Below are 21,709 nucleotides of genomic sequence, written 5' to 3' on the forward strand. Positions count from 1 at the left end.
TAAACAAGTCGCCAGTTGAGCGTAATCAAGACGCAGCAAGTGAGTCTGGGCAATAGGCATATCTCCTCCAACGGTGGCAGTGGTCCAAACTATAACGACACTATGGGCATTGGCTTGGTGAAAGATGCATACACTTCACATTTAGGTATTGAATTGTATGCACAAAGCCTAAAACTCAGCACTAACACTTAACATGTTGAAACAGGACCCTTAGGCTCAGTTCATCTTTTATAAAAAATTAAAATACAAGTTTTTATGATGCAATCATTTTTATAGATTTACAAAAGTGTGATGCTGGTTGGTAGAGTACCCAACCTGAATCCTGCATGTGGAGCTAGCAAGAGAGAGGACACTAACTCTTTACAGTTTACAGACAGCTCTGCTTTGGTGATTCTGACTGACAGCAAGGCACCAACACACAAACATATGCATCTGCAGGAGGCGAAATAAGTACTTTTCATATTAGCTTAAATGGATAGTTGGTCATTTTGGCATTTTATCAACCTACCCAGAGACGGATGAACTCGTGGATACTATTTGCATGTCTCTGCGTCCAGTATGAAGGAAGTTACGAGGTAGTTTTGCGAGCCAACATTAACTAGCTTAGTGCAAACACTGGAAGTGTTCRGGTACAGCTAGCATGCTAGAGTGCAAACACWGGAAGTGTTCAGGTACAGCTAGCATGCTAGAGTGCAAACACTGGAAGTGTTCAGGTACAGCTAGCATGCTAGAGTGCAAACACTGGAAGTGTTCAGGTACAGCTAGCATGCTAGAGTGCAAACACGGGAAGTGTTCAGGTACAGCTAGCATGCTAGAGTGCAAACACTGGAAGTGTTCGGGTACAGCAAAGACTTCCAGCACTAATGTTAATGTAAGCTATCGCTAGCGCCCAAAACTACCTCGAACTTCCTTAATACTGGACGCAGAGACATACAAATTGTATCCACTAGTTCATCTGACTCAGGGTAAGTAGATAATCTCTTTAATTTAACTTTCTACACCGGCCCTCCATCCATTCCTCCTCGGCTAAGAAAAGCTGCACTTCAGCCTCTTTCTGCTCCTCAGCTTCAGAGCTTGGAGAAAGTTATTGTTTTAGGACTCTTCTTCTCCATGGCGGCTGCAGCTGACTTCATGACATCCTCCGTCTGCAGCATGCTCATGTTCCACGTTGCCTGAAGACAGGAGAGAGACAGACTGAACTCTCAGCCTCATTGTGTAATTCATTCTCATTTTTATTTATTTTTACATTTCAGATTTTGGACTTCCAATGACATCTACTTTTTAAAAATCCCACCCACCTTATCAGAACACTACATTTGTTTACGAGACATCGTTATCTATACTGGGTTGTGTTCTTGATAGCCTATGTTGTTGCCACGGTGACGTGTGTGATGTTGTGAGCATCATTGTAGTACTGAGCCTCACCATGTAGTTCAGGCCCTCTGCCACACTGTGGTCTCTGGAGTAGATCAGGTTGACCTTGGTTCCCTGGACAGCCACAGGGCTGCGGCCTGCTATCTCCCCTGCCATCTCAAGAGCTCCAGCCAACATCGCCTCCTTGTCCGGAAATACACGGCTACACAGGAAAAGAGTGTATGAGTACCCAAAACCAACACACATACACAACAAATACACGCACACGTTGTTTTCATACCTGACTAATCCACTTTCTTTGGCCTCATCGGCGTACATCTTCCTCGCTGTCAGAGCCAACTCATTCACCAGGCTGGAGAGGAAAGAAGATGATACATATGATAAGGGATCTCTCTTCAGAACAATACAGGGAAGCACTCAGTGTTCCTTGGTTTATGAATGCAAGCTGAGGGACTACCACGCAGCATTATGGTGTAATGAACGCATATCAAATGCTTGCTCTTACCTCCGGCTCCCAATGACTTTAGGTAGGCGCTGTAGAGTTCCAACGTCAGCTGCTAGGCCAATATCTACTTCCTGTAAGAAAGGCAGACCTTTCACATCACTCAGAGATACAAAGCAGGATTAACTAGTACATTTTTCTTATCATTCTGCCTTTTCTTCACTATGAGAGTCCCCCTGGTGGTTGCTACAGAAAACACATGAATGAAAACAGATACCAGTTACAGCCTTTGTAGACTGCACGATTTTAGCTGTCTTATGCCACGATTTTGCCGTCCCAGACAAAATGTCCACGTCATGGGCAAATTCTTAGGTCATAAATGATGGTTGGACGTCTTGGCTCATTGAGTGTGACAGGGTCTAGGTCTGCTGATTCAGTACCACATAATGTTGGCTCGTTCAGTGTAAAGGGTCTAGGTCTGCTGATTCAGTACCACTACGCCTTGGCTCGTTCAGTGTAACAGGGTCTAGTCTGCTGATTCAGTACCACTACACTTGGCTCGTTCAGTGTAACAGGGTCTAGGTCTGCTGATTCAGTACCACTACGTCTTGGCTCGTTCAGTGTGACAGGGTCTAGGTCTGCTGATTCAGTACCACTACGTCTTGGCTCGTTCAGTGTGACAGGGTCTAGGTCTGCTGATTCAGTACCTATGTCTTGGCTCGTTCAGTGTAACAGGGTCCAGGTCTGCTGATTCAGTACCACTAACTTGGCTCGTTCAGTGTAACAGGGTCTGGTCTGCTGATTCAGTACACTACGTCTTGGCTCGTTCAGTGTGACAGGGTCTAGGTCTGCTGATTCAGTACCACTACGTCTTGGCTCGTTCAGTGTGACGGGTCTAGGTCTGCTGATTCAGTACCACTATGTCTTGGCTCGTTCAGTGTAACAGGGTCCAGGTCTGCTGACTCAGTACCACTACGTCTTGGGGTCGTTTCAGTGTCACAGGGTCTAGGTCTTGCTGATTCCAGTACCACTACGTCTTGGCTCGTTCAGTGTGCAGGTCCTAGGTCTGCTGGATTCAGTACCACTACGTCTTGGCTCGTTCAGTGTGACAGGGTTTAGGTCTGCTGATTAAGTACCAATACGTGCGGTCGTAGTCTTCGACAAAGTTCTGGCAGTGTCCACATTTTTGGGCCTTTATCGTGTAGTGTGGCTGATGTTACGAGCCGATCCTGGTGACTGACCCATAGGAACACGGCCGGCACTGAGTATGCACACAATACTACAATAGTGAATAGTCAGATTAATATAATAGTTTGATTTAAAAATGTTCATGCAGTGCAAGAAGAGCGATTTCCATAATAACCTTGTTTACATGACATCTGATATCTGGCTACCTGATTGGATTTTGATAAATGCTCAAAATGGCCAATCAAAATAAGTGCTTTACCACAGCGGCCATGTTATTTTGGGGAAGCTTATTTGATTGTGAGTTCGACAYATGAAGTTTGTATGTGAAAGCTATTTCTAAGATGAATACTTTTAGTTTTTCAAAACTCACTTAGCTCGGGGCAAAAGCATAGTGAAGCTTGCGCTGCTGGCACATGCGSAGATGAAATACACCGCTGCAGTTGATGTATCCTACGTCGGCTGACGGAGCCTCGCAAACCAATCGCAGAATGTGATGACAGAACTGAAGCAAATTGTACAATCTGGCCAGGTTGATCGCAGTGTGAAGTGATAATCGTAAAAAGGCTGAATCTGACGTAAAGTCTGCAAAGACCTTTAGATGTCCCCTGGACCTTGGTCCTCATGGAGACGGTCATTGGGGCTGAGGAGATGTATTTAAGCYCACTTACCTTCACCTGAAACCAGGCATCTTGAGTGCAGAGACGGATATCACAGGCTGTGATCAGATCCACTCCTAACAGGACACGTACATGTTATTACATGACAAGCCATTACAGAACACCTTCACGGGAGAAGAAACAGTCACATTTTGTAAATAATATATGAAARCTTTGCAAGGCTTCACGGTGACAAGCAAATCAGTAATATACCACGAAAACTCACCTCCTCCAACACAAGCTCCCTGCACTGCCACAACCACTGGCTTTGGACACTACAAGTAGAAAGGTGATGGTGGGAAAGAGAATGCATTTTCCTACTTGTTCACTATCAACCCCTAACATATTGTGCAGGAGTAAGTATTTCACAAGTTCATATACAGACCCGTTCAATGACGCTGAAGGTTTCCTGGTACTTGGCGATGATGCGTCGCATGTTCCAGGAAGTCCTGGCCATGTCATCCCCTTCAGGCTGCAAGACTTCACTGGCCATGTCCATCAAGTCAATGCCTACACACAGTCAAAATGCGACAGAGGTTATAGTATACCGGTCTTATTACTGGTATATTGCTATGTTTGGTGTATTGTTGGCACAGCCTATTGATAAGCAGCACTCAGTTCAACCTGAGACAATTGTAAGCTTTTGGGAAACRTAATTCTCTTACCAGCTGTGAAGACTTCTCCTGCACCGGAGACGACAACMACCCGGCAATCCGGGTCCTCAGCTATCTGTGTAAAGCACTCCACCATTTCTCTGAAAGAGGATGGATGTATGGTGGAAGACAGGGTTAAGAGAAGAAAATATATTTTTTCAAAGAAATATAGGATGCACATGAATTCATAAGGGAACACAGTGCTGTAGTGCTGAGTTACACAAAAGTACAATTAGAAAGGCGGGAAAGTTTCAGCTGTGTTTGGGCCAATGGTGTAAAGTACTTARGTAAAAATACTTTAATGTACAACTTAAGTAGTTTTTTGGGGTAKCTGTACTTTACTATTTATATGTTTGACTACTTTTATTTCACTACATTCCTTAAGAAAATGTTTTTACTCCATACATTTTCCTTGACACCCAAAAGTACTCGTTACATTTTGAATGCTTAGCAGGACAGGAAAATGGTCCAATTAATACACTTCTCAACAGAACACCATGGTCATCCCTACTGCCTCTGATCTGGTGGACTCACTAAACACACATTCTTAGTTTGTAAATTATGTCTGAGTGTTGGAGTGAGCCCCTGGCTATCCATAAACAAATAAAAAACAAGAAAATGGTTCCGTATGGTTGGCAATGATTTATACTTTTAATATTTAAATATTTGAAACCAACATTTTACTAGGTGACTTTTACTTGAGTAATTTTCTATTAAGGTACTTTAACTCAAGTATGATAATTGGGTTATTTTTTCCACCACTGGTTTGGGCCAGGTGTTACCTCCAGAAGGCTTTGTTCATGGCATTGCGTTTCTCTGGCCGGTGCAGCTCTATGTGAGTGACAGCAGTGGCAGGTTGACTGACAGACAGGGTGGTAAAAGGAGGAGTGGGGCCCCCCGGAGAGGATATGGCCCTTACAGCACCGAGTCCTGGAAGCCATAAACTCCTGTCTGATGATCAGCACCRAAATGAGAGGGAGAGGGGTGATTGAATAACAATGAATTACAACAAAGCCAAATTCATATTGAATGAGCGCAACACATTTCCGCTAATAGTCAGTTGCACGGTTTAGACCTACGACCTACTAAACCACCTTGCTGTCCACTCCTATACAGAATAGTTACATAGTAGTCACCTTTCACCTAGTTAGCCAAGATGCTAACCAAACACGGTTTACGTTAGCTGATGGTAATTACTAGCTAGCTAACGTTACTTAGCCAGCTAGCTAAGTGTTGACATATTTTTTTACATAAGTTACCTCGCTAGCTATAAGCTCTGGTCCGAGTCTCGAATTATTCTATGGCGCTAACCAATTACGTTTGCTACTTCCTAACCTAAGTTTGCTAGTACTGTAGCTTGCTAAGTAGCTAACGTTAGTTGAACGGATGCGACCTACAAAATASACATTTAGCTAACGTTAGCTACATTTAAGAGCTGACAAAGCACTGCATTCTAAAACTCACAACAATGTACTTACTTTTCATGAGAGCTGATCTGATAATGAATGTCATAGCCCTTCGACTAAATCAAACTCGAGAACAAGAAACAAATGAAAGGCGCAGTCGGTCTACTTGCCGCAACCAGCTGGCGGYCAAGTAAAAATGTAGTGTTGTTCAACGCTACAAGCACAAAAGGTATAGAAAGCAGATAAGGGTATTTACTATTACTGTGAGCAAAGAGCGCATGCTGTAAACACAATCGCAAGAGTAGTTCCACTAGACTAGCTGGCTTTGTACAATTTGAGCTACAGCATCTAGTTAGTCAAAATGCGGCATTCAAAGAGGAAAGATAMGGTCGCTTTTCTAGCTCTTATGAACGGAATAGTTTAATAACGGAACAAATACATGATTAAATTATAATTATTACTATAGTTGTGTTTGTAGTATCATTTCACTGAATAACCAAGTTAACTGGCATAAAGAGGTTTATTTATTGAGGGCTGTAACAAAAGATGCACTACTTGAAATTGAGTTTTATTTCTTACAACTAAAGAAACTCTCCTTCCTCTAAATACAGACGAATGGTAAGCAGCAATAAAAAAAAAGGGGGGAGAGTAATAAAAGGTGAAACAATACAAAAGCCTTTCCTTGTTCATCCATCAGGCATAAAAACAAWTCAAATTATCTGTGATTTACCAGTTCTCACACACCTTGCTTTTATGAGCTCAATATCAAAGAATTAGGACAAATCGATATGACTGCGGACAAACTCACTAACGGCCTAAAACACACAAGGTCAAAATAGGGGTGAAGACTGTAGGGATGACAGTTTGTGGAACATTATCCATGATCCTGKAGGCCATTTAGGTTGCATGCTGAGCGGTAGAAAAGCACAGCTTGAGGGTGTATGGGTACGGGCCAGCTGAAGAGAAAGATAGAAAGGATTAGAAAACTAAAAACAGCCATCACCACACCATTTGAATAAAAMAGGGATCTTTTTAATACATAGGCTTCGATCTCAAACACTTACTTGCGTTCTTCATCTGGTAGTGGTTTATCATGGACAAGGCCTCCATGGCGTCGTTGATGGACTCCCACTCCAACAGCCCTGACGAGCTGCGCTCACCTGGACCTGCACCTAATAAGACAGCCCAACTCAGTTTAGCACCACTGTCATACATACAAAAGAGTACGTAGTTTCAAAATGAAGTTCAAGTGTACACTTACTCTTTCCTGTGAAAAGTTTGATATTTGCAGGKGCTTTGACACCAACATCTTCACAGATCTGAAAAGAAAACAATCAATTGATTACTTTTGTAGGCATATTGGTCTTTATTTCACTGCTCCATACATGAAGTGGTTCCCCGAAGTGCTTTGGGACTCACCTGAGTGAAAATCTCGACGGATGAGTCTGGCTGGGCGTTGAAGAAGTGCAGGACATTGCTGGGGTGCTGAATGCGGTTCTTGGCAGCCTGCTCTGGGGAGGTGAAGCGGTTGTTGCGGGAGCCGTGGAAGTCCTTGAAGCTGGTGCTGCCGTCCTCCAGCTCGTAAGACTGACCGGGCATGATGGCCTGCTGCTTAGACACACTGTAAAGGGAGAAGAGCATTAGACTGAACTTGTACAAGCCTCACAGAACAGTCACTTATTATGGCAAGAGGCAGCAAATAAGATTAAGCACCAACTTTAAATGACAAGGCACTGAATGAACAGGCGTTTCAGATAAACATCTCACCAGACGCTGAGCTTCTGTCCAAAAAGGAAGTTGTTGTTGAGGTGAGTGATGGCCCGGTCCACAGCGTAACAGTCTCCCATCTCCACCATGGCTGCTCCTGGCTTACTCTTCATAAACTTCACCTGAGGTAGGGGATCAGATGCATGGGGCAACTCAATACCAGCAGCATCTTATTGAAATTACTGCAATGGCTTGCCCTCTTTCCCTCCACACTTACCCGCTCCACATTGCCATAGAGACAGAAAACATTAAACACTTTGTCGGCGTTCATCTTGGCAGGCTCCAAACCGTAGACCATGACTACAGGGGAGTCTGCGTGGGCACTGTACTCGCCAGGGGGTGGAGGGGGAGGGCCGTAGCCAGGTCCCCCACCGTAGCTGTGTGCCCCCCCTCGTCCCCTCATGGGAGGACCCATGCGACGRCCCTCGCTGTAATGTGGGGGTGGTGGGGGGCCATAGCCGCTCTCGTCGTATCCATGGTAACCACCAGCTAGAAACACAAGGGACCACAATATCATACAGGGAACATAGCTTGATGGGAACAAAGGATAGATGTCCAAAGAAAGTGGTTAACCTCACCATGTGTAAAAACATCTGGTTTTGATAAAAGGGTGGCACATTCCATTACCAGGTGAGCTAAGAAAATTGACTATACCGCACCACTTCGCTGCCACTGTGGGGTACCCATTTTTAACCCACCATCTGCACCTCGAAGGGGAATTTAGTGAGATGCGAGCACTACAAGGGCCAGCACGTGTGTCCCCCCTGGGCCTAAGAGCCTTACCGTACTCTGGAGGGTGGTCTCCCAGCAGAGCCGGCGCCCTCACACGCTTGTTGGGGTTGGCACTCCCATCTTCTGAGGAGGTGATAAAGGCAGGAGGCAGAAAAAAAGGGGAAGAGAGAAGAGCGATAGATAAATTGGCAAGAAACGACAGGGGACATGACAATGCAGCGCAGTAGCGGATGTTCAATTAGAATTAAGGATAGCTCACATCTAGAGAAAGCACACTAAGCGTAATAACTACTGAATATTAATAACACCAACAAGACCAAATTATTATTATTATTTTTTTTTTTATCTATAGTACTGTATATCTACTGGTTCAGTCATGGTATTCAGATGCCAAAAGGTGACATTTTTTTTWTATCTTGAATTCAGTGTAAACAAACTGTCATTACAACAGCTAAGAATGAATTAAACGCTAAGAATCCTGAAAGCCAGCTACATCCTCCATTTTAAATCTGTTAGCATATGGTAGAAGGGAGAATGAGGTGGGTGAGAATGAAGCCAACGTAAGTTTGCAAACACACCTCCAGCATTGCTCCCATTGCCATCAGCTTCTGCATCTGTACAGGTACACATCTCATACACATTAAATTCAGGCCAGATTAAACACACTCACCTACACATGGATAGTTGAGAAATTAAGAAAAACACTGGCGCATTAGACAAATTTGACTGTTTCAACATTCTACAATGTAAACTATTTCAATGCATTCACAGTCCATTATCTTCATATTGTAACTAGGTTATACAAATAAGAAAGCGGCACATTTCAAATCTGTCTACAAGTCTCGAAAAATGAAAAGAATACATATAGCCTCCTAGTGGAGAGCCACCCAAACACCAGCTTTATTCAGACAAGTCTTCAACGGAGGACAAAATGCCCACAGGGAATGCACTACAAGGCCACCTTTGAAATATGGTGGCACTGAGAACAGAGGGAGTGGAATGCCATATAAATACAGGAAAAAAACAGGGAAAAAAGGACAATATCACAATATATTTTTGAAGACATCCCAAGTGTAAGAAATGGGAATGTGTGTTGTGTAACAAACTGGGGATCAGTTTACTTACAGCATGGATATATTGAAGGACAAAGATTGAGGCTGGAGACATTTGCTGTTATTTGGCAGTGGGTCCATTACTTCTCTCCGTTTTCATTTAAATCCTTTTCATCTTTTACTCCCCTTTGGAAGAACATTTCCACCTTTTTTTGTGGCAATTTCCATTGTGGTTGGTGGTCCACTCTCCAAGTGCCTTATCGAACACACTCCTTGCCAATGGCAGGCCGCAAAGCAGCCATTTGGAACATATCAGACCTGGGTCCTCATTAGGCGCAAATTGCCAGACCTGCGTCACATGGAAGGTGTTACACAGGAACTAAAAAAGTCAAATTTCCACAAGAGAGCTGCATTCAGAAAAAGATGGAGAAACTAAACAGGGATGCATGTTGCAAAAACAGTATAGGGAGGAAAGGAAGGGGGGGGGAAGAGGCAAAACAGAACACCCGACTCCATGAGGTATGCATGTATGAGGAGAAAAATATGGCCTGTCTGAATGTGCATATGCTTGTTCATGTTTGTAGTGTCTTCATCAGTTGTCTGTTGTATTCCTTCCCATGTGACTGGCTACAGCCTGACAGTGACGGTGCGAATCATCTATGGAGTCAGTGCAGCARCAGGAGCGGAGGRTTTTGAGTAGTGTTTGATGTGTTAAACATCAGGAGCAGGGCACAAGAGAGCAAAACCACCTGCACCACCAAAGGCAGGCAGGTACAGAGAACAGGACAGGGCTGTGTAGTCTTGAGCAACTGGTTTGTATCAGTATGGTTCATCTGTTTTGTGTTTGTGTGAGCATGCTCGTCACTACGGGTCTCTGGATGTTGTCTTTATAAGGTGGGTCTTCTGTGGATGTGTATCAGTCAAAAAGCTTCCGTGTCAACAGTAAGGTGATGACTTGCAGGTGAGGTCTGGGTGATGGCATGTTTCAATGTGTCAGGCATGTCTTGCTGTGGTCTCAAAATTGGGAGGGTGTGGAAAGCACAGCTTAGTGCCAATGTACCAGCAACCAAAACTCCCCATGGAAAATGTGTCATGCCATAGAAAAGGTATAGGGGATGTCTTCGTGACTTTGGAGCTATGTTGTTGCGGCACGAAGGAGATGGATTGGGGAAGGGGGGAAATGTCAGTTTATCAAAGCATGTCTGCTGCCATGGTCTTGCAGTCTATCCATCCCCAATGTCCTAAGTGTTCCTTCTGTTTGGTACAGAAAGTGGATGTGTCCTTATTGAAGTAGGAGCGGTGGAGGTTGAGGTGGTGTTGAGAGTAGTGTTGACGGCAGGAGTAGTGTTGGGAGTAGTGTTGATGACGGCAACAATGTGTCTCCGATGCATATATGGAAATGTGTTGCTCCAACGTGTTCCGACGAGAAGCTAGAGTGGCTGTTTATGTTCAATGCTTAAAGTAGCCTGTATAGATGTACAGATCTATACATTGACGAGTGCACTGGGAATGAAAGGAGCAATTGGCTGTTGGTAGAGCAAGCTTCACAAGAGACTCAAGTGGGTAAACAGGAAGGTATTTTTGCTCAGACTGTCTAGTCTTACAACTTGATGTATCCATGGGCAGTGCATCMRATAGKTTGCCATTGCAAAAACAATAGAGCACTCAATATATATTTTTACACAGGCAWAACATCACCGTCTAGCAGACTTTGCTGAGACGCCATCAAGCAGGTATTCAGACAAGAAAGTAAGAGTTTAATGGATCAGTGGCGAGATTTATGAGCAACATCCTAGAACACTTCCTTATCTCACATTTAATGAGTAACAAATGACTGTCGTCAGGTAGTTTTACTACGAGTCAGTCGTCGCCAAACTAGAAAAGCTGCAGGACCTTGATTTGGTACCCTTAGTGACCACATATCTTTAGATCTGATAGCACTGGGTTGAGGTTAAGGAGTTTACTCCGGGGTGTTCCAAGCAAGGGCGGCATCCTGTTTTATATTAGGTGTGCAACTAAAAGCCTTGAGCAATAACTGTAGTCTCTAGTGAAGAATATCTGGCCATTCAGCTGCTCCTTGCATACCTAGCGTGTCTGGCTGTGTGACGGACGGTGCATCACCAGAAGACCACACCAGCACTTCAGTCATAATGCCACTGAAATGGAGCCCCATGCAAGAGTTAACTGTAATTTGCTAAACCAATATAACAGCTGGAGAGAAAGATACCAACCCAGCCCTGTAAACATTGATCTGGTTAAAGGAGCATTTCCTGTGCTCAGTGGCATTACCCCTGAAGGTCTACCATCCAACCCCCCTTCCCTCCCCCAAAGTGGCAGTAAGGGTGCTGGTAGTGTCAGCAAGGACCACAGATGGCTGTGTGCGTTACCTTGACCACTCAGGTTGGGGTTGGTGTAGTCCCAAGTGTCCTGGTCATTCTTGAACACATTGAGACGAGTTGGCTGTGGGAGAATATACAAATTAATTCCAAAGCAAAGCATTTTTTCAAGTCCATATCATGGAACACTAGACGCTGTTCGGGGCTATGAATGTGCATGTTCCTCTACCTTGGCATATTCGATCTTGAGTGTGCAGCAACCAGAGTAGATGTCTGCCCCATTGAGGGAGGCCTTCGCCCTCTGTGCACTCTGCACTGAATCAAACGTGTTGAGAGTCAAGGAAAGGTCATGCAGACTAGTTCTGAGAACAGTACATCGCACAGACACCATAACACAACAAGTCTCTTTGTGCTAGTAAAAATAAATCTGGTTAATCACTCATCACATACAGCATGTGCTACAAACATGACATGTTTCAGACTGCTGGTTTCCTGATTTGGTAAGTAGACAGTATGTCAACTTCAAATTCCAGAAGTCTTAGTTTCACTAAGGCTTACCTGCGGGCATGCAACTGATTCACAAAATACGTCATTTAGAAAAATGTATTTTGCAGCAAAGGATATTCCACCATGGCCTGAACACCATTCTTCCGAAAGATAACAATCCTCTGGACAGGGCCGCAGTTATTGCAGACAGTGTAGAGCACATCCTGTAGACAGAAGTAATTCAAATGATCAGAAATAATATTGAAGTACACAGCACAACAGACTCAACAGGTTGGGTAAAGGTGGCCAGCACTTTACCGTGGTAACGGGGTAGATTGGGTTCATGATGGTGAGAAGTAGCACATTGTTGACACTTCTAGAATCGTCCGGGTCACCCGGCCGGGAAATCTTCTGGCTGGTGGAGTAGTTGACAAAGGCTGGGTGCCCGGAAATGTAGATCTGGTTGTCATTGGCATACGTCACAGCAGTACACGACCCATTCAGATCCTCGTACTCAACCAGGGCTTGACGCTTCTTGGGCATAACAACCACATAGCTGTAAACAAAAAGGTTATATTAATAAAGGATGCATAAAAGTTTATTTATTTGCTTTGCTCCTCCGGATTGCTTCTGGGTGAGCAGGCTTTTGTTTCAGCTTGTATTATAGCTACTCATCTGGAACACGAGTTGAATCAATTGTTTTATAGAAGTGTTAGAACAGAAGCTCTGCAGAGGTAAAGATAGCCATTACTGGTTTAACAGTACCCAACTATAAAATGGTTGGATTGTGTTTGCGTGGAGCAAAATTGGACCATGAAATGTGTGCATTGTAAGCGAAGTAGTCAGGGTACCAGTCTGCTTCTGCTTGAGCCATTTCCCCATTGTCGTGAAGAAACATGAAGATATTTTTTACGCAATGTGCATATTCATCACCTAATAGCTCCAAACTCCTGCAGAGCCTCCACAAGGTCAGCCTCTGTAATGCCGTCCACCAAGCCCCTCACATGCACAACTGGAGAGGGAAGGGTCTTGTGTGGGTCATCATAGCCTTCCTGCAAAAAATAATGGGTAAACTAAATCCAAGCAATAAACTCATGTTTCCTGGTCAGCTCATAGCAGGAGGCAAGCTGAATAAACTCAACTACATGGTAAAATAAGTTTATGAACTCCACTAATGGAGTTGAGCAGATWCCAAGCTTTGTGTAATTCAACACAGACTACATCAATTCGTCCATGGTCAATACTTCGAAAAATGTCAATTATGAAACGATTACCTTGTGTCCTCTGCAGTTAAGTGCCTTTGTTTTCTGAAATCCACTCCCAATAAACGTTAATCAAATACAACCACCGACTGTTTGCGCATGTGCCAATTGAATCGCAACGAAAACCGGTGGTTGTATTTGATGTTTTATATATTTTTTTTAATGGATTTCGGCAAACAAAGGCGTGTAACCACAGAGTCCAAACATAGGTACAAGGTAAGCGTTTCAATTTAAATGGTTTGAAGTATTGACCTTGGCGAATCGACGTAGCCTGCTCTCTACTAAACTCCATTGCTGGAGTTAATCAAACTTCCTTCACCATGGAGTTGAGTTTAGTCTGGCTGGAAATATTAACTACCTACCAACATGTCATGAAATAGGGGTAACTAGTCAGCAAAACATTCTGGGAATATTAATGAGGAAATGTATTTTGTTATCCGTAATATTACGAGAACGTGGTCTCAGAAGGTTATGCATATTCGAGAAGTAGAAAATTAATTCACCCGCTAGATAACGTTAGTTACCGGCTAAGTCAATGAACCCGTCAATAATGAATCTAGTTAGGTTTATTTAAGTGATTTTGCCCGAGAAGCCGGTGTTTGTTGGATATATTGGCACGGGTGTTAGGCCCGAGACGAAGTTAACACCAACTCGTGTTCGTTGGTTTGAGCCTGGCAAAACGAAACCACTAGGCTAGAACAAAGCAATAACGTTACGCTACCACTAGCTAGCTACCATAAAATATGGCGTGGCCTGGATTGCACACTCCCATTCATTTAAAAAGAAGAAAAAAAGGCTAACGTTAGCTAGTTAACGTTAGCTAGACAATGGTTGGAAAAAAATAACAGAACTAGTTAGCCAGATAGTTAATAAGCTATATAGCGATATGTTTACTGGAAATTTAAGTTAAACATAAAATAAACCGAAAGTTATTCTACAATACAATTACTTGTGGTTTTGTTTAACATCGTGGAACACGGGAGAACAAGCTAGCACGAGCTAGCTAACGTTACGGGGTGCACTCAATTTTTGTAACGCCGCGTCATGAGTCTGAAATTGTTATTTACAACTAAAGATTACATTTAAATGCATGCGTTTAAATTCATTTTATTGTTAACGCTGATGAAATCAGCATTAATTATTTACCGTTGCCATTCCGTCGTTGGTTTTTAGTCTTTTCGTTGCCCTRCCGCCTTCGTAATAACGGCCTGCCATAGCCATGTTGTCCCAGTTAAAAAGGTTGGTAGCGGTGACGGTGTGAAATGGACGGGAAAGTCCTGAAAAGTCACACATATGGGCCCGCCTTGAAGAGTCCGTTACGGTTTCCAATTGGCCTAAAAGGCACGTCAATAATGTAATCATCAACTGACGACCAGTTAAAATGCACAAAACAAGCCTTTCTGAATATCTCCTAGTCAGAGATCAACCCACTACTACTGTATTGAGCACTTATCTGTAAAAATAAAAATGTAAACAAGATTAACCATTTTATTTCTAGTCAATACAATTTCAATTCAGGTGAGTGATCTAGGTAGTTCCAGCTTTTTGAGAATGGATTGTAATTAATAAGGTTGAAAAGAGAGCCAAGATGACATGCACCAGGCAATGCATCTCAAATTTTTATTTTTACCTTTAACTAGGCAAGTCAGTTAAGAACAAATTCTTATTTTCAATGACGGCCTAGGAACAGTGGGTTAACTGCCTTGTTCAGGGGCAGAACAACAGATTTGTACCTTGTCAGCTCTGGGATTCGAACTTGCAACCTTTCGGTTACTAGTCCAACACTCTCTACCCTAGAGTTCCAGTTCCTGGTTCAAATCCAGGCTGCATCACATCAGGCCATGATTGGGAGTCCCATGGGGTGGCGCACAATTGGCCCAGCATCATCTGGGGTAGGCAGTCATTGTAAATAAGAATTTGTTCTTAATTGACTTGCCTGGTTAAAGGGTTATTTAAAAAAAAATGTTTAAATACAATGGACATCTTGACAATGGGTTATAAGTAAATAACCATGAATGAAGGTGTTGGCCACATGTCAACAAATCTTCCAAAAGTGATAAGGCATAAGTTTGAAAATTAAAGCTAATTGACTGCAAACCATTGTAGATGGGAAGTATATCATGTAATTTCCCTTTTCACTATAAAACATCTCCACGTAAGACACATTCTGTAGGTGTTCAATGTTTAAAACAAAAACACTGAATTAACGTGTCAAGATTTATTCCAAAATCTGCTACTGTCATAAGCCAGGGAAAGCAAAACTTCAAGTACATCTGTTACAGCTCTTGAACACAATGCCACACTGAATATAGTATAGGAAATAAGAACAAATACAAAGTTCTGGTTCACAAATCCCACTTCTGAAATTAGATATTTGAACTGTTTTGCTAAATAAAACAAAATTGGACATACGGGAGAGATATTTTAGGAATGTGACATCATGTAAGGCATGCAGGGTTAGATATAAAGCTAATCCACAGCATCAGAAAAGGAAGGGGTAGATTCTAATCAATGCAGGGAACAAAGACAAAACAAATAGCTGCAAGGCTAAAGCCAGTTGGTTGGAGGGGGATGGGGACGAGTTTAGTCTTCAAATCAATCTTCGCCTGGGGTGGGGCTCTTTTTCTGGCTTGGAGATCTGGAACGACTGAAACAGACAGAGAGAGGTGTAAGTACAGGGCAGACACAGCATGTCCTCTCAATAACTAGCCCGGCACCCATCTCAGAACCAATCACAGCTCCAACACTGCTGGCCCATAATGAACTCTGTCCCACTACAACCAGTTTGCCTTGGTCAAGTCACTTTCATACTTTATAAATAGAACACATTACAGCTTCATTAGATATCGCCAACTTCCACKAATGATATAACATGTAGGGAGAACCCTAATTAATTTAGCATAATTAAGCSAACAAGTGAAAGTTCCAGAGGTCAAGTAAATGGAGGAGCTGGGTGTTGAGAGACTGGGATGTTTTAAAGGGGGTTTGAGGTGCTAAAAATCATCCCTTGCATTTTCACACAATTAGACAAAAGACCAGAACTTTACAAATGGCACCCAAAACAAACACTGACCAAATAAATGACAAAAGACTTGCCTTTTGGAAGCCCAAGTCGTTAGAATCCTACCTTGATATGGTAAACTATGTGCAGACAGTTACTTAAAACCAAAGGGAACAGCGCAAACATTCAAATAGGTTGACCTAATATACAGTATCAGGACAAGCCACCATCAAGGTAAGTAAATCAGCTACATGCTCCCTAAAAAATAAAACACTATCACTACACCCAGGATAATATGTAATGTATTCCAAATACTTAACACTCATACACCCACCCAGACAGAAACACACACACATACACCTGTGGATTCTGACAGTGCATGCTCTGTATAGTTGAATGTTAGTGTACAGTATGTTAGGGAGTATCAGACTATACGTCTGCGATCTGATCATGAATGACATTGACTCTTGGGTTTTCGTTACCTTTGGAGACAGTGGCAGAAACAACATGTACAGAGAAGCGACGGATGCTAGAACTCGAAGACACACTTGGAGGGTCTTGAAGTCTGATCTCTYGTCAGCTCTCCTTTCTCACCCTCTCAGAAGCTAAGCAAGAGGCCGGGCTCTGTAGGGAGGGGGCCTTAACTGGTCGACTGAACTCGGCTCAGCGTTCAGGTCTGTGGTGCGTGGGTTCTGGGAGGGAGWGGGGTGGGTGGAACAACTGTGTGTGCGCGCGTAGGATGGATGTGTCTCGTCAAAACGTGCGTCGGACGACCTCTTTAACCAGCGTGGTGTAGGCTGATTTCTGGTCAGCCCTTGTCACCCTCCGGGAGGACGTTAACACCGCAAGGGATGACCCTGGTAAGTGCTTGTGCAGTCAGTCGACTCCCCACACTCTTTAAAAAAAGGCCTGATGCGATTGGTCACTGGAGTCTGATCACGACAGATTTCTCTTTTGGATTTTTGAGGTTCTCTCACCCTCTGAAGCTAATCAAATTGAGGCTGGATCTGAGGGAGAAGAGAAAAGAGAAGAGCCCCGCTCCCCCAGCCCGTCACCCAAACCAGCCTCTCTTTCTCGGAGTACAGGCTCATCAGCTCTGTGTGCGACTCTCTGAAGCTAATCAAGGTCTGGCCTGGTCATTCTAGGAGAGGGACCTCCAAGAGAAAAGAACATTAAAATCAGGTATTTGGAAAATAAAAAGGGGGAGGGGGGTTTGGGGGTGGGGCAGTGTTCCTCACTTTAGCTTGGCGTGCGTTAGAGTCCCTGACTATTTCTTTCCCCTCCCCCTCCCTGGCCCCCATCTCCAGCAGCAGCCATCTCTCTGATGAGTTGTCGCTCTGTGCGTTCTGGAAGGTCCACTCCGCAGACTTCGGGTGAAGGCTGGTCTGAGGGGGCAGCTACCCACAACTTACCTGTTCACACCTAGCCCTGTCTAACAGATGGCAGTATACTTAAGCTGAGTGAATGTGTGGACTGTCATCTTTGAAAAATGTGATTTTATGATTAAAAGAGGTGGGGGGAGAAGGGAGGCTTCCAGCACATTTGCAAAACAATATCCCAAATTAAGTATAATTAGCAGTATTGTACAATATGGGCTAAGTCATGGCATTTACACAGTGCAGTAATAGCTTTGAAGGTATGGGTTGACGAGGAAGAAAGCTTACCTATTCCTCTTATGGCTGGGAGAGCGGGATCTGGAGCGAGAGCGAGACGCCGAGCGCCCTCTGGCCCGGGACCCCGACCGAGAACGGGAACGACTGCAACACAAAAAAACATGGGGGGGTCAAACGCAGGCACCAACTCCAGATGGGATCAAGAAACAGGTCAGCTTYCAAAGGAAAGTATTGTGCAACTGTTATTCCAAAATGGCTTACCTCCTAACAGAGGTCCTGGACTTTGACCGCACAGGGGAACCAGACCTATTATGGAAGGGTGAAGTGTTTCAAGAAAATTACATGTTTTGAAGCCAATAGATAAATTAAAACAATCATATGAATACATTTGCAGGAAAAACAGGGATGATCAAACAGGTTTGCCCAGAATGCAAATAGAAACTATATTTCCTATGAAACCAATAAAAAGAAAAAAYGCAACGTCATCAGCATGCAAAATGACCCGTAGACTCTTACCTCTTCCTACGTTTGGGATAAGATGGGGAGCGGTGCCTGCTGCTGTGTTGTAGGAGAGAGACCAGTATCAGCACAGGGAGAGGTTTGAATGACAGTAGAAAAGCAGGGGGTAGGAGGAGAAACCCTGTTGACTTACCGGTCATTGCTGCGGGAGCGGGATCGATAGCGGCTGCCACGTGACCTGGAGACGGAACGAGACCGGGAGCGAGAGCGTGATCTRGAATACAAGAAACAGGCTGTGATGTCTCTAATACAGGGTTTTTCTGTGATAGGTTGGTCACGAGTTATGAGAATACATCTATAACCACACACTATTTCTACTTAATTTGGAGTACGATTTGGGTCACGGGAGGACAGTCAATTTCTCATTTGGGTCTCGAGCTGAAAAGGTTTAAGATGTAATATGTAACCACCGCTCTAATATGTAACCACAGTAGTGAAACAAAGAGGACGGCATTGCCTCTCAGCAGTAGAGATGAATCCAACCAGGTCAGCAAATATTGTCTGTGTGTCATAGTTTTTCTCGACATAATACAGTGACATTTTTCTCACACCAAGTGATACTTTGAAGTAATAAGAACAATGTTGCATAAGGGGAAAACTACATCACCTGGCTTATGCAGAATTATGACTGCTACTGGCAGTATATCAGAAGCAGACATTGGGCAAGTAGAATACCTGCTCCGACGACCTCCTCCCCTCTTGCTGAAACGGTAGCAGTCGTAGGCATAGTGGCCCCTGTCCCCACACTGGTAGCAGCGGTCTTGAGGGTCAAAGTGGCGGCGGCTGGGGCGGCCATGTTTGGTCTTCCGTGACATGCCAGTGGACAGCTCMACACGGATCCGAGAGCCGCACAGCACCCTGAGGTAGGGAGAGAGGGCAGAGTTTAGTGATAACAGGGTAAGAAAGAAAATATTGTGTAATACTGGGCAAMGTCTGCAAGAGTAATGCCTGAATCACAATTAATATCCCAAAACTGAAAACACCACTTCAACCAAAATATATATAAACTTATGTGACAACATTATGGGCTRTGAAATGTGCAGATAAATATAAAGTTACTCACTTTCCATCCATGCCTTTAACTGCGTCCTCTGCGTCACGGGCATCCTCATACTCCACAAAGGCGAAACCTGGGGGGTTCCTGGCCACCCAAACCGTGCGTAAAGGGCCATAGTAACTGAACGCCCGCTCTAGCTCACCCTTGGCAGCCCCGTTGCCTAAGTCGCCAACATAGACCTTGCAATCGGTGTTACGAGAAGAGCTGCGAGAAGACGAGTGGTATGACATCTCCCCACCTGGAGGAAAGAGGGAGACACCGTGAACCAGCTAACTAGCTAAAGTTGTTTGAAAAGTAAACATAGGAAAATTGAGCTGTGCTTGAGAGTATGAAGCTAGCTACTAATATAAATAACCTAGCTAACTAACGTTAGCTATAAATACAAGYAAGAAAACGAGCTAGYCAGGGGTGTATTCATTACGGAATCCGTATAAGAACCAAACAGAAGCTAACAGCAAAACGAGAGTTCATATTGGACAGATTCAGGTAGGTCCCGCCCCGTTTCATTCAATTGGCTTCCGTTTACGAAACGTTTTGCAACAGAATCGGCGTAATGAATACGCACCAGTTCTGCACTCGCTGTTTTAGTYAAATATTGGTAGACGACAATAGCCCGTTGCTCACTATCTCACTGACAATGTTTCTTCCTTATTATACTGTGTTGCTAACAATTGTATCACTAGTGCCATACTCAAATTAACCAGAGACAATATAGCTAGCTAGATAGAAACAACGTTATCAAACTAGCTAGATCAAGTAAACAATGGCGTCCGTGCGATTACCTTTATCCCCAAACAGTTCCGCGATTAATTTATCAGTCTCCGCTCAATTTACAGAAATAAAACATGGGCGAAACGTATTCAATCTTAAAGTATTTCTTATTTTGATTACTTATTTTACTAGATTTWAAATTCTTCACTAGGCAACAAACCTATTCGCTGTTCTGTCAGACTACCCGTGCAAGAATGCACTTGCGCAGTAACGTGCCCCGCTACAGTGAGGTCATGTGTTTTTCTTCACATTGGTTATGATGGTTATTATCGGCCTTGGCAACTGACCATCCTCTTRCTCCCGATCTTCCATACAGGTTTGAGAGCAGTCTTGATTTTATACCTACAATTTTCCATATATTGAATTATTTTTGAGATTGAGATATACTGAACAAGAAAATGTAAAAGCATCATGTMAAGTGTTTCATGAGCTGTAATAAAATATCCCAGAAATGTTCCATATGCATACAAAGCTTATTTGTCTCAAATTTTGAGCACAAATTTGTTTACATCCTGTTAGTGAGCATTTCTATTTAACAAGAGAATCCATCTACCTGACAGGTGTGGCGTATCAAGAAACTTATTAAACAGCATGATCATTACACAGGTGAACCTTGTGCTGGTGACAGTAAAAGACCACTCTAAAATGTGGAGTTTTGTCACACAACACAATTCCTCAGACATCTCTTACTTGACCTCTGGAACTTTCACTTGTTGGTTTAATTATGCAAAATTAATTAGGGTTCTCCCTACATGTTATATCATTCGTGGAARTTGGCGATATCCAATGGAGCGTGCAATTGGAATGCTGACGGCAGGAATGTCCACCAGAGCTGTTCCTAGAGAATTTWATGTTAATTTCTCTACCGTAAGCCATCTCMMAAGGCATTTTAGAGAATTTGGCAGTATGTCCATCTTGCCCCCCAGGACCTACACATCCGGCTTCTTCACCTGTCTGAGACTAGCCACCTGGACAGCTGATGGAACTGGGATTTCACAATGGAAGAATTTCTGCACAAACAGTCAGAAACCATCTCAGGGAAGCTCATTTTTTTATTTAACCTTTATTTAACTAGGCAAGACAAGTTAAGAATAAATTMWTATTTACAATGATGGCYTACCCTGGCCAAACCCAGACAACGCTGGGCCAATTGTGCGCCGCCCTATGGGACTCCCAATCACGGCCAGTTGTGATACAGCCTGGAATCAAACCAGGGTCTGTAGTGACGCCTCTAGCACTGAGATGCAGTGCCTTTGACCGCTCCGCCACTCGGGAGCCCTCATCTGTGCTCGTCRTTCTCACTAGGGGCTTGACCTGACAGCAGTTCGGCATCGTAACCGACTTCAGTGGGTAAATGCTCACCTTCGATGGCCACTGGCACGCTGTAGAAGTGT

General features: G+C 43.7%; 3 protein-coding genes across 6 annotated transcripts; all 3 read right to left on the reverse strand.

The window, feature by feature from the left end:
• Positions 1-215: 215 nt before the first annotated feature.
• ech1 (enoyl CoA hydratase 1, peroxisomal) lies at positions 216-6,126 on the reverse strand. The gene is made up of 10 exons (XM_023967321.2): positions 5,792-6,126; positions 5,096-5,264; positions 4,326-4,414; positions 4,046-4,170; positions 3,887-3,935; positions 3,673-3,737; positions 1,880-1,950; positions 1,655-1,726; positions 1,426-1,576; positions 216-1,172 (listed from the first exon to the last, which is right to left on the reverse strand). The coding sequence occupies exons 1-10, from the start codon at positions 5,823-5,825 to the stop codon at positions 1,068-1,070; spliced, it is 930 nt and encodes a 309-aa protein (XP_023823089.1). The 5' UTR covers positions 5,826-6,126; the 3' UTR covers positions 216-1,067.
• Positions 6,127-6,220: 94 nt separating this feature from the next.
• On the reverse strand, positions 6,221-14,611 carry LOC111949962 (heterogeneous nuclear ribonucleoprotein L). 2 transcript variants are annotated; one of them, XM_023967318.2, is made up of 14 exons: positions 14,501-14,611; positions 13,026-13,144; positions 12,411-12,648; positions 12,231-12,316; positions 11,836-11,932; positions 11,658-11,730; positions 8,797-8,832; positions 8,270-8,341; positions 7,704-7,975; positions 7,487-7,608; positions 7,139-7,340; positions 6,981-7,038; positions 6,784-6,891; positions 6,221-6,675 (listed from the first exon to the last, which is right to left on the reverse strand). In XM_023967318.2, the coding sequence occupies exons 1-14, from the start codon at positions 14,573-14,575 to the stop codon at positions 6,617-6,619; spliced, it is 1,617 nt and encodes a 538-aa protein (XP_023823086.1). In that variant the 5' UTR covers positions 14,576-14,611; the 3' UTR covers positions 6,221-6,616. The 2 variants fall into 2 exon arrangements, with proteins under 2 accessions (XP_023823086.1, XP_023823087.1); XM_023967319.2 differs by lacking the exon at positions 8,797-8,832.
• Positions 14,612-14,828: 217 nt separating this feature from the next.
• LOC111949966 (serine/arginine-rich splicing factor 7) lies at positions 14,829-20,540 on the reverse strand. Of its 3 annotated transcripts, none has more exons than XM_023967324.2 (8): positions 20,327-20,540; positions 19,551-19,782; positions 19,163-19,345; positions 18,621-18,701; positions 18,485-18,523; positions 18,230-18,274; positions 18,020-18,112; positions 14,829-16,001 (listed from the first exon to the last, which is right to left on the reverse strand). In XM_023967324.2, exons 2-8 carry the CDS (start codon positions 19,772-19,774, stop codon positions 15,950-15,952), a joined length of 717 nt encoding a protein of 238 aa, XP_023823092.1. In that variant the 5' UTR covers positions 19,775-19,782; positions 20,327-20,540; the 3' UTR covers positions 14,829-15,949. The 3 variants fall into 3 exon arrangements, with proteins under 3 accessions (XP_023823092.1, XP_023823091.1, XP_070290150.1); XM_023967323.2 differs by having other exon boundaries at positions 18,485-18,526; positions 20,327-20,539; XM_070434049.1 differs by lacking the exon at positions 14,829-16,001 and adding an exon at positions 16,865-17,509 and having other exon boundaries at positions 18,485-18,526.
• Between the last annotated feature and the right edge of the window lie 1,169 nt (positions 20,541-21,709).

The sequence above is a fragment of the Salvelinus sp. IW2-2015 genome, linkage group LG22 (genome assembly GCF_002910315.2).
Source record: "Salvelinus sp. IW2-2015 linkage group LG22, ASM291031v2, whole genome shotgun sequence".
Lineage (NCBI taxonomy): Eukaryota > Metazoa > Chordata > Actinopteri > Salmoniformes > Salmonidae > Salvelinus > Salvelinus sp. IW2-2015.